Raw genomic sequence first — 12552 nt, forward strand, 5'->3', positions numbered from 1 at the left:
CTTCACCAACTAAATTGGAATACAGTGGTGCCTGGGTGGCTCAGTCCGTTGAGCATCTGACTCTTGCTTTCGACTCAGGTCATGATCTCATGGTCCATGAGATCAAACCATGCATCAGTCTCCATGCCGAGCATGGAGCCTGCATGGGATTTTGTGTATTATCAAAGGCTGATGGGTGTGCATCTGACTTCGGCTCAGGTCATGATCTCGCGGTCTGTGAGTTCGAACCCCGCGTCGGGCTCTGTGCTGACATCTCGGAGCCTGGAGCCTGCTGCGGATTCTGTGTCTCCCTCTCTCTCCTCCCCTCACCCATGCACGCTCTGTCTCTCTCTCTCTCAATAATAAATAAACATTAAAAACTTCAAATACAGGAACGAAAATGAACATGCCAGTCTGACTTGTCAATGTTATTCACGGGACGCTTGTTCATTGGAATTCAGGTAACATTTTACATTGTTTAGGGGAATGATTATGGATTTGGCCAGCTTGAGTTATACTCCCTCCAAACTTAATCACGGGGGCTGGGGGTGAGAAGTCATGGTAAGAACACAGCCAGAGAAACAATGATTTGGGGTGTGTGTGTGTGTGTGTGTGTGCATGCTTTTTGGAGTGGGATTAATCCTAGAACAAGGGTACATGGTCTAATATGTTCTAAGGTGAATACAGAAGCCAGAACTCAATCAACACACAGTACTCAGGAGGGCTCGATGTCAATTTACAGGAGACTTCGCAAGTAGAGTCTAAAATACGACTCTGTTTTCTTGCGGGTTAACGAGCAGCGCCCATTTCCTTGAAATTGCCTCACACTGTCTCTGATTTCCCTCCTGTTCACTCCCCTTCCTACACATGCTTCCTGTTTGGGACCCAAATAGCTCAAAGTAGGATCATCCTCGGGCCTTAGCAGAGGCCATTCCCTCAGCCAGCACACACTTCCCCAGACATGCTCGTGGCTCCCGCCTTCCTTTCCCTGAGGTCTCCGTTCAGATGTCGCCTTGTTCACTGTTCTTGACTGAACACCAATTACAAAATAACACTTGTATCCACACTCTCCTTTATACCTCCTCTTGTTCTCTTCACAGCACTTGACACCCTCTGATGTCCTACTGATATTTTTATTTCCTTCTGTTCATTCTCCATCACTGGAGTATACTGGCTTTTGATTTCCCGGAATCATTGTCTAGACAATGCCTGGAAAATGTTTGACCCTCACTACAACTTCTTGACAGCAAAATATAAATCGTAGCATTGCAACAATGTGAGTGATGCTGTTCAGGTGAAAATTAATGATGTCTCCCATCGTCTTTCCTCGTGGTCAGTGCAACCTCATGGAACCAGGAAATGATACACGGATATCAGAATTTCTGCTTCTGGGATTTTCAGACGGTCCAGAACTGCAGCCCCTCGTATTTGGGCTTTTCCTCTCCATGTACCTGATCACTGTGTTTGGCAACCTGCTCATCCTCCTGGCCGTCAGCTCTGACTCCCGCCTCCACACGCCCATGTACTTCTTCCTGGCCAACCTGTCCTTTGTAGACATCTGCATCACCTCCACCACCGTCCCGAAGATGCTCTGGAACATCCAGACCCAGAGCAAAGTCATAACCTATGAGGACTGCATCACACAGGTGAACTTTTTCATAATCTTTTCAGGATTGGACATCTGCCTCCTGGCCATTATGGCCTATGACAGGTTTGTGGCCATCTGTCACCCCCTGCAATACACGGTCATCATGAGCCCCCGGCTCTGTGCACTGCTGGTCCTGGTGTCCTGGATCACGAGTGTCCTGCATTCCTTGTTGCAAACTTCAATGGTGTTGCGGCTGTCCTTCTGGACAGGCTTGGAAATCCCACATTTTTTCTGTGAACTCAATCAGATGATCCAACTTGCCTGTTCTGACACCTTTCTTAATAACTTGGTGATGTATTTTGCAGCTATCCTTGTGGGTGGTGGTCCTTTCGTTGGAATAATTTACTCTTACTCCAAGATAGTTTCCTCCATACGTGGGATCTCCTCAGCTCAGGGCAAGTACAAAGCATTTTCCACCTGTGTGTCTCACCTCTCGGTTGTCTCCTTATTTTATTGTACGAGCCTAGGAGTGTACCTCAGCTCTGCTGCTACCCAGGGCTCCCACACAAGTGCCACAGCCTCGGTGATGTACACGGTGGTCACGCCCATGCTGAACCCCTTCATCTACAGCCTGAGGAACAAAGACATAAAGGGGGCTCTGAGGAGATTCTCTGCAATGGCAGTTAGAAAAGGTCCAATTGTCCTGCGGTTGAAGAATTTCCCAGGATTGCAAGCCTCAAAGTCTTAGCGTCAGAAATTGTGTGTGTTTTTTTAAGTAGATTGTAGACATAGAGTTTGTTTCTCTCGTTTATTTCCTGGAATTTTTATTTTTTCAACCACTCAGTACAATTTAGTTCCTCATTGTATTAAGTTTTTCCCTCTCTGTGATCCAACCTTTTTCCCTTCATCTTCTTCTTTTATTTCTAAATTGATTCGCAAGCTGTGATATGAGAAAATTAGGAGTTCTCATTTGTCTCATGGAACTGCCTGGATTCCTTAAGAATAATTTCTTCACAGAGGCACCTGGGTGGCTCAGTTGGTTAAGCATCTGACTTCGGCTCAGGTTCCTGGTGCCCGAGTTCGAGCCCCGCATTGGGCTCTATGCTGATAGCTCAGAGCCTGGAGCCTGTTTCAGATTTGTGTCTCTCCCTTTGTCTCTGCCCTCCCCCCCACTCATGTTTTGCCTCTGTCTCTCTCCCTTAAAAAATAAAAAAAATATATTTTAAAAAATTTTTAAAGAAAAAAGAGTAACTTCTTCACCAATGACAGAATCACTCCACATAATAATGTTTTTAGTTTTACTAAAAGAATAGTGATTTGTTACCTCTCTGTTGGAATAAATTCAATTTGGCAAATAGGCCATTTCTATTCTATTCTATTCTATTCTATTCTATTCTAACTCTGGGACCACAGTTTTTCATTTTGAGTCCGTCATTCCTTTATCACTGCCTTAACTGTTTTTCCTGATGAACAAACCAGTGTGTTTCATAATGGGCCATTAGCTTTTTTTCTCCGAATTAGGATCCCGTTCTCTTCTCAGGCTCTATGTCCCCAGTGCTTACATTAGTCACTGGCAAAACTGATTATCAAAAACTTGTCTACCAGTGGAGTCTACACGGAAACAGAAATTCAAAAAAGTAGAATGACTTAATACGGCCTTGGAGTCAAAGATGACCTCGACTATGATAAAGCAAATTTAAATTCTCCTTTTTATTACTATGCTCTACATTTCTTCTCAAGCTGTACATCTCTCTATCAAGTATGGAATAGCAGTGGCAGTGTTTAAGGGGATTTATTCGCTGGGGTGAATGATTGATTACTTATTGCCGTCAAAAGACTTATAAATAAAAACAATAAAATGGTCCTGAAAGAAATTAAAGACTACATAAATAAATGGGATGGCCTCCTGTGCTCATGCTTGGAAGATTTTTTATTTAATTTTAGGATGGTTTTAAAAATGTTTTCCAAGCATACCCCATTTTTGTTATTTTCAAATTATCATTGAATCTGTAGATCTTTGGGGTAGTATTGCCATCTTAACAACTTTAATTCTAACTTAAATTTCTCCTAACGAGGGACCACAGCTTTGCTGTCAGTCTGTTCTCCACATCCAGGACCCGCAGCATCAACACCACCAGGGAGCTTGTTAGAGAAGCAGTGTCTTCGGGGCCCCTGGAGACCTGAGGAATCAGAATTTGCATTTCAACTACAGTCCCTGGTGAATTGTGTGCACAGTGGAGAAACCTTAGTGTGGAACAGGTTTCCTCACCTTCTCGCCATTGACCCTTGGAGCTGCATAACTATTTTTGTCGGGTGCTGTCCTGCAGCTGAAGGTATTCAGAAGCACCTCTTCAGACATGGACAGAAATCCCAAGAGCAGCTCTGGTTGGGAACCACTTCCCAGAGTTTCAGAACCGGAAACATCCCAACATCATTGCAATGAAGATTACATGCTGATTGGTTTGGCCTTTGAGCAGAACATTGAATTCCTCTGAGCCCATTTCTACAATAGCAAATACAGCTCATGAAAATACTACCTCATAGATTGTACTTTTGTCAAAATCAAATCATAGAATCCCTTTAGTGTGCTAAGCTAGTCTATGCTGCAGAAAATCGAAATGTATCTCTTATAGTAAATACTTCATCATGAGGGAGTAAATGATGACTCTTAAGTTGTGATCTAATAATGAAATTCCTAATTGTTTGTGCTAAACTGTTACACAGCCAAAGGTTAGTACCCCAACTTTTTAAATTTTATTTATTGAAATTCAAGGATCCAAGAAGCTCAGAGGGTCCCCGAGGGACTGTAACAAACAGTAGTAACCTCCTCGCTTCTGACAGCTTTGCACACGACCGCCTCCCCTGATGCCCAGCAAAAACCATGTGAGAACACATTACCTCCCCCCAAAGACGAAAGTGCCGATATCTTCCTAATGTCAAACACCTTACATATGGTGGGGCCAAGGGAAAAAATGAGCAAAGGGATAAGCCAGCACTTCACAAAAGGAAGCGCACACGATTGGCTGCCAGGTGCGCAGTTACAAGGTCAACCACGGAAGACTTCGCTTTCACGTGCCTCTCGCATCATTACTTGGGCAATTCGTCTTCATGGGGGCTGACAGCAGGTGAGGGCAGCCCTGTTATCCCTTTCGCTTTTTAATGTTTATTTCTTTGAGAGAGAGGGAGCACAAGCAGGGGAGGGAGGGTGTGAGAGAGAGAGAGAGAGCACAAAGCAGGGGAGGGACAGAGAGAGTCCCAAGCAGCCTCCATGCTGTGGGCACAGAGCCCAACAAGGGGCTGAATCTCACGAACGGTGAGATCTGAGCTGAGCCGAAAGCAAGAAGAGGTCTCTTAACACACTGAGCCACCCAGGCGCTCGTCTCCCTTCCCTATGTGAGGTCCTCTCATTGATACTCTTGGACTCTGGGTATTGGTCTCTTTTTCACAAACCCAAGGGACACCTCGAATCCTCATTCTGCATGTCAGCCAGTGGACAGAGGCTTCCCCAGACCATGCTCTGTAAATGCTCCCGACATCACGACAGTCCAGTTTTGTACCAAATAACTTGTTTCACATGATTATGGTTGACCGCATGATGCCATCCGTATATTTATATTATTGTTCTCTGTCCTTGGTGCTACACAGAAACATACGCTGGTGAAGGGATTTCACCTTCTTTGTTCACTTTTGTTTTTGTCACAAATGTATGTGAATATATGGTTAGTATGAAAACCCCAAGAATATGAAAAATTATAGAATTTAAAAAATAAGGGATAATGAAACCAGCTGAAAATGACTAGTTTCCAAAGAACTGTGCACAGCAAAATTATGTAAAACTAAAAACTAACTGAAATTGGCTATAAAAAAGAAACTGTTAATGATATCAACATGGATTCATAATTAAACTGTCAATGGCCTACACACAAAAAAATGTAATATATAATGTTCCTACAATGCTCAGTTTGTATTTGTGGGATGACTCAGAAATTAGGTCTCAAAGTATAAGGACATTGACCATATGGCAAGGTTGCATTTCATTTCATTGGAAAAGGTTGAATTGTAAATAACATCTAGAATAAAGGGATGTCTAAACTAATACTGGCATCAGTGGATATCTGTCTGGAAGAATATGAAACTGGTCCTCTCCCGCAGACACGTTACCAACATCAGAGGGATTATGACCTCAGTGTAAGTGTAACCATACAATATAGCAGAACATCAAGGAAACTACATACAACATTCACAGGTGAGCAAAACCACTAAATAAAGCCATAATGTCAGAAGTAAGAAGATAGATTTATTTAAATAAAATTAAAAATTTTTATGATCAAAATATGTTGCAAAAATCAATTGAGAAACAATGATCTCAGGGAATCATTTGAAATGCTCATAATGTTTTAGAGAGAGAAAGAGAGAGAGAGAGAGAATAACCTATGGGCATATAATAATAATAAAACCAATCAGACAGTCATCAAACATATGACCTTGGCTGAAACTGAGGGATAGTTTAAGGAAAATAACAAGAACTGTCTCCTTTACCCAGCAGCCTGGGAAAAAACTTATAGGGCTGTTACATTGTTTGTGGTTGAAACTTTCCAATAGGAGCCAAAGGGTTATTCTGAATTTGTTGGGGTAAGAGTAAGTGTTACAAGGTTGAAGGCAGGACCTGAAAGCAGCTGTATTACAGATACTGATATTCTTTCACCAGGAGTTTCCCAGTCTCTGCACCCATCCTTCCCAGAGCCTGCCCTGTGGTGGGGAGTGTCCTGTGCCCTATAAGATGTTCAGAGCATCCCTGACCTCTGTGCACCCCTCTCCAGCGTGACAGACATAGTGTCTCCAGACATTGATCAATGTCCCCTGGGGGACAAAATTATACTCCATTAGAAACACACATTGAATTTCTAGCATGGCCATAATAGCAATTGAATGGTACAGAATAAGAAACATCTTCAAGGCAGTCATTCAGTGAAACTGACATTAGCACTGAAGAAATACATTATAACTTAATTAAGCGAGCAAACACACAGACACAGCGATATGCTCTGGGCGAAATTGGATTGGCCCTCAGGAGATGACAGATTAATGTTCTCGACTTCCACTCTCTCTGACCCTCTCAGCCATGGACCAGGCTGAGTTGTCTGACAGGAAGGTCTCCTTGTGGAAGTCTGAATCCCTCCCTGGATGCTGAATTCCTCCCTGGATGCTAGATTATAGATCGTTTTCTCCTCAATGGAGAAAGCAGGAAGGTCAGAGACGCTTCAGCCCCCAGCCATTATTAGTACTCAGAACAAACAGACGAAAACCACACCCACTCCTGTCTAAGGTTGCACACACTGACAGACAGGAGACTAGGAGGTATTTTCGGCACCCTGTATCTGCTCGTTAGGTACATGTCTCTCTTCTTACTCCAGCATGGCTCCCAAGTGGACAACCCTTTGGCACACAAAGGACATTCCTCTAATGACTCTCTGATCCCAAGAGACCAGTTTGGAAGTAGTAACTGCAGTTAGGTTTTTTGTTCTTCCTTTTCCATGAATGTGACCCCTTCCTGATGAGTCAACTCACAGCACCACTGTGAGTTACAGTTTCCTCCAGGTCTATGTATATGGGATCAATTCCTTGATTTCTCTTTCTGTTGCTTCATTATTGCTGTATAGAAATGCAACCGATTTCTGTACATTGATTTTATATCCTGCAAAAATTCTTAACAAGATATGAGCAAATTGAATTCAACAGTATATCCAAAGAATTATTCACCATGATCACATGGGATTCATTCCTGAGCTGCAAGTCTGGTTCAATGTTTGCAAATCGATGTGATACATCACATTAATAGAAGAAAGGACAAGAACCATATGATCCTGTCAGTGGATGCAGAAAAAGCATTCGACAGAATACAGAATCTTTCTTGATAAAAATCCTCAAGAAAGTCGGGATAGAAGGAACATACCTTAACACCATAAAAGCCGTACAAAAAAAGGCCCACAGCTACTATCACCCTCCATGGGAAAAGACTGAGAGCTTTCCCCCTAAGATCAGCAGCATGACAGGGATGTCCACTCTCACCGCTGCTGTTTAACATAGTGTTGGGAGTCCTAGCCTCAGCAATCAGACAACAAAATGAAATAAAGGCATCCAAATTGGCAAAGAAGTCAAACTTTCACGTTTTGCAGATGACATGATACTCTACGTGGAAAAGTCGAAAGACTCCACCAAAAAACTGCTAGAGCTGATACATGAACTCAGCAAAGTCTCAGGATGCTTGAATGTTTAGAAGTTACCTAACATCACGGCACTGAGCCCTGCATCAGGGCTGACACTGTGGAGCCTGCTTGGGATTCTCCCTGTCTCTGCCCCTCCCCATCTCTCTCTCTCTCCTCTCTCTCTCTCAAAATAAATAAATAAACTTAGAAAAGAAACTCTCCAACAAAGCAGCTAAAGCTTATGTGACAGCATTAAAATATACACAAATAGAAACTTGAAACATCTACCGTTCATTTGTGTGCGGCTCCTTTAATTCACCAAAGCGCACACTTTACATATGCAGGTTATAGTGTGTAATTACACTCCGAAGATTTAATTCAGTGGAAAAAAAATCGAATGGGGCATGGCTAAGGTTAGGATCTAGAGAACGGGTAGCTGATTCTCACTTAAGAGCTGGGAGATTGCACTTCTAATGGGGAAGGACGCCAAATGTTAATATGGATGTATGAACGATGGAATTACATTTAAGTATTTCACATGATAAAGCAGTTTATTTCCATAAAGAAAAAAGATTAACCTCCAAACGGGAACAGTATCTGACCATAAATTGGTTGAAGACAGAAGAGCACTACAGCCAAGCTCAACACCACGCATGAGCCTGAGAAACACAATGTAGAGATTCACACCTGACCCCAGACCCACGAGGAGCCCAGCAGAGATCAGAAACGCTCCCCTGCACATGATTCCATTTGATTGTAAAGGTATTATGATACCTCATTTGACAAGTACTGCCTGTTATACAGCAGTAGCTGACTGACACAATAACCCAAGCGAACGGACCTTAGACACTTAGAAGATGTGCTGATTTTTATTTGTGGCAAATGATCTGACGTTGAGGAGAGCACTCATGATCGTTCTGTGATTCAAGTTTATTTCCCACGACGTTACGGACAAGTGGGCTCCCTTCTGGGTAACTGGGAGAGTTTGAAGGACATGCACGTTTGTGCAGAACAACTGGGGACACTGAGCCACATGCCAGCAGGACATCCAGCTCTCGTGTGAAGCATCCTCTGGTCGTGCAGGTGGGAGCGATTTCAGGGCGGGACGGAGGCACGAAATGGGTGGGGCTGATACTGTTCATTTGCCATCATTTGTGACAAATACTGGGAAAAGGAACCTATTTCATGTGACGGTAGGAAGACTCATGATAGTAGGTAGCTTTGCAAAGCTTTCAGAAGAAATGGGAAGCGAATTCGGAGATAAAACAGAAGACACTAAGCAACCCCTTACCTCAGTGAACAAACCACCTCAGCTGCGGACAAAAGCCTCCATGCTTCAATAAATAGAGGCAGCGCATGAAAAAGAAATATTTTGCATAGGAACACAATGGGTGTTTTGCCTCCTCGGGTTTATGGTCTCCTCTGACACCAAGAACATATTAGTGTTATGCCCAGAATTCGTGATCCCCAAAGACCACTAGGGAGCCGAGACTGATGCAAAAGCAAAAGAACCTTTATTCGAGCTAGCTCGAGCTCAATCCCCTACCTGCACCGACGCAGTGGTGAGATACCAGGGAGAGAGATCGAGTTTCAAAAGGACAAAGGTTTTATAGGGGTCTAGGGGCAGTTGGTGAGGTAATGGCTATGGCCTCAGCCGATTGGCTGGGGAAGGGTCGGAGTCCTGTTATGCAGGTCGCTGGGCGTGTTTTGATCAGAAAGTTTGAACGGGTGATCGGGAGGTTACTCAAGGGGAGGAGGCGCGGTCTGAGGTTTCTGTGATTTTCCCGGAAAAGGGGTCATGTCTGGGACATAGTCACTCAAGGTGGAGAACACAGAACAAGATGGAGTCGGCCGGCGTAGGCCCGCCCTTTCAATTAGATCAATCTGTTTATTCCAATTTGTCTTTCCATGTTGACTCCACAGGGAGGTACATATTTGCTCATCAGTTTTTGCCAGTGGCTATGATAGGCCTCTGGACGCCGGGCTGAATAACAGAAAAACAACAACAACAACAACAACAGAGTCCAGTTATGAGACACAGAAGCCTGTTTGTACAGTCATTGCCTGACATTAGGCTTTTGATTTCTGAGGCATCCATTTCAAAGACCACCATTCATATTAACACATTGGCAGGCGTATGATTCAGTTACTATACAATCATGCAGGCCCCCCCTCCCACAAATCCCCCCATTAGAAAGCCCTGGTAATCTAGGTAACAACTGTGAGTGACCCCGCTTTTCCCGTTCGGTGCCCACATTCCATTACTGGGCTTTTTGTCTGGTCTTTGCTGTTGTTATTTTTGAGTACTGGGGGATAATATTCTATTTATCCTTTTCTTTAACTGTTTACACGAGTGTAGTTGACACACGATGTTACCTTAGTTTCAGGTCTGCAATACAGTGATTCAACTTCTCTGTACTTTATGCGGGGCTCACACAGGTGTACTGACACCTGTCCCATTATACCCCTAGTACATCATCGATGACTATATTCCACACACTGTGTCTTCCATTCTCATTATTTATCATTCCATACCTCCATTCCCCCTCTCCTTGGCCCATTCGGCCCATCCTCCAACTCCACTCGTGTTTTAAATTCATCCATAAAAAATGAGCCCAGAAAAATATAGTCACTCCCCCCATGGACCCCCCAAGAGCCAGATCCTTCATCGTGCTCTCTTTCCTTCCCTGTTAAAGTCTCTCCCTCTCTGAGACCTCCTTGAATGGCCTTTGGGAATCCCATGTGCCCTCAGCATTTGTGAGTAATGAACCTTGTGTTTTTAGAGTTCCCAGATGGGTGTTGTGGAGGTGTGCCTTGCAATCACAGTAGGTACCCCAAGGGCCAGTGCAGTCACAGCATAGGCTCTGGTCAGGGAGATGTCTGTGGGAATGTTCATGGGCATAGGTGAGTGCCTGGGCTTTCCTACCTTAGACATCGATGTCAATAGGCTGACATTTAGCCTGTTCATTTTAAGGAACACTGTTAGAGTCCACATTCTCAGGAAGAGTAGTTAAGGTAATGATATAAAAAGATTGACAGACTCAAGGTGAACACTGTGGTTTTATATTCTCCTGGACAACAGAATTATGTAAAGAGCTTAGTGGCCAAGTGTAGTTTCCTCCCATATGAGGAATGATTATTCTTTAGGGAAATCTTGGGGAAATCTACTTGGCATGATAGAAGTCATTTGAAATGAAAATATTTTTAAGAAATCCAACTTCTGAAAAATAAAATAGAAATGAGAGGGAGGCAAACCATAAGAGACTCTTAATGATAGGGAAGAAAGTGAAGGTTGCTGGAGGGAGGTGAGTGGGGGGATGGGTTAAATGTGTGATGGGCATGAACGAGGGCACTTGTAATGAGTGGTAGGTGTTGCATGTAAATGATGAATCACTAAGTTCTACTCCTGAAACCAATACTACACTATATGTTAACTAACATGAATTTAAATAAAATCTTGAAAAGAAAAAGAAAACAATCCAACTTTCCCATTGTAAGATACAGAAATTTCTAGGCCTTTGTGACCCAAGGATGGGGAAAATGTTGGAAACATATGAAAATGGACAAAGGATAAACTGTACATCAGACAGAGCAGAAGCTTAATAACATGATTTACTTAAATGTATAGAGAAGTTGAAATCAAACAAATGGAAATTCCAGGAAAGAAATAGAAAGATCAGATTCTACTTCCACAGTTTGATAAAGGGATAGCAGCTCCTGTCTCTGAGGCTCTGAGCCCTGCAATCATGGGGACATCTTCAGCCCCAGGACAATTGGCCCTTACATCCCTGGATCCCCAACAATTCTTTTCAGAGCCCTCTTTATGTCTTTGTTCCTCAGGCTGTAGATGAAGGGGTTCAGCATGGGCGTGACCACCGTGTACATCACCGAGGCTGTGGCACTTGAGAGTGAGCTCTGGGTAGCAGCAGAGCTGAGGTACACTCCTAGGGCTGTACAGTAAAATAAGGAGACAACTGACAGGTGAGATGCACAGGTGGAAAATGCTTTATACTTGCCCTGAGCTGATGAGATCCCACGTATGGAGGAAACTATCTTAGAGTAAGAGTAAAGGATCCCGGCCAGGGAAGCACCACCCAGCAGCACAGCTGCAAGATACATCACCAAGTTATTAATAGAGGTGTCAGAACAGGCAAGTTGGATCATCTGATTGAGTTCACAGAAAAAGTGGGAGATTTCCAAGGTTGTACAGAAGGACAGCCCCAACACCATTAAGGTTTGTAACAAGGAGTTCAGGACACACATGATCCAGGACACCAGAACCAGCAGTCCACAGAGCCGGGGATTCATGATGACCATGTAGTGTAGGGGGTGACAGATGGCCACAAAGCGGTCATAGGCCATCACTGTCAGAAGAAAGATGTCTAATCCTGCAAAGAGCAGGAAAAAATACATCTGTGTGATGCAGTTCTCATAGGTTATGACTTTGCTCTGGGTCTGGATGTTCCAGAGCATCTTTGGGACGGTGGTGGAGGTGACACAGATGTCACCAAAGGACAGGTTGGCCAGGAAGAAGTACATGGGCGTGTGGAGGTGGGAGTCAGAGCTGACGGCCCGGAGGATAAGCAGGTTCCCAAACACAGTGATCAGGTACATGGAGAGGAAAAGCCCAAATATGAGGGGCTGCAGTTCTGGTCTCTCTGAAAATCCCAGAAGAAAAAATTCTGAAATTTGTGTATCATTTCCTGGATTCATGTGCTGGAGGTGACTACCAGGGAACAAAAAAAAAATAACATGACTGATTTTCTCAATAATGAACAT

The 12552-nt window shown here is 43.7% G+C and overlaps 2 protein-coding genes across 2 annotated transcripts; one reads left to right on the forward strand and one right to left on the reverse strand.

The window, feature by feature from the left end:
* LOC122236019 (olfactory receptor-like protein OLF4) lies at window positions 1-2315 on the forward strand. Its single transcript, XM_042976918.1, has 2 exons — window positions 1-8; window positions 1325-2315. Exon 2 carries the CDS (start codon window positions 1326-1328, stop codon window positions 2313-2315), a length of 990 nt encoding a protein of 329 aa, XP_042832852.1. The 5' UTR covers window positions 1-8; window position 1325.
* A 9238-nt stretch (window positions 2316-11553) lies between these two features.
* Window positions 11554-12552, reverse strand: LOC102949327 (olfactory receptor-like protein OLF4). Its single transcript, XM_007088596.2, has one exon. The coding sequence runs from the start codon at window positions 12550-12552 to the stop codon at window positions 11554-11556; it is 999 nt and encodes a 332-aa protein (XP_007088658.2).

This window comes from Panthera tigris, chromosome A2 (genome assembly GCF_018350195.1).
Source record: "Panthera tigris isolate Pti1 chromosome A2, P.tigris_Pti1_mat1.1, whole genome shotgun sequence".
Classification (NCBI taxonomy): Eukaryota; Metazoa; Chordata; class Mammalia; order Carnivora; family Felidae; genus Panthera; species Panthera tigris.

Bases quoted from the DNA above. Each gene is read 5' to 3' on its own strand.
- LOC122236019 (XM_042976918.1), top strand. From the start codon at position 1,326: ATGGAACCAGGAAATGATACACGGATATCAGAATTTCTGCTTCTGGGA.
- LOC102949327 (XM_007088596.2), bottom strand. From the start codon at position 12,552: ATGTTCATTATTGAGAAAATCAGTCATGTTATTTTTTTTTTGTTCCCT.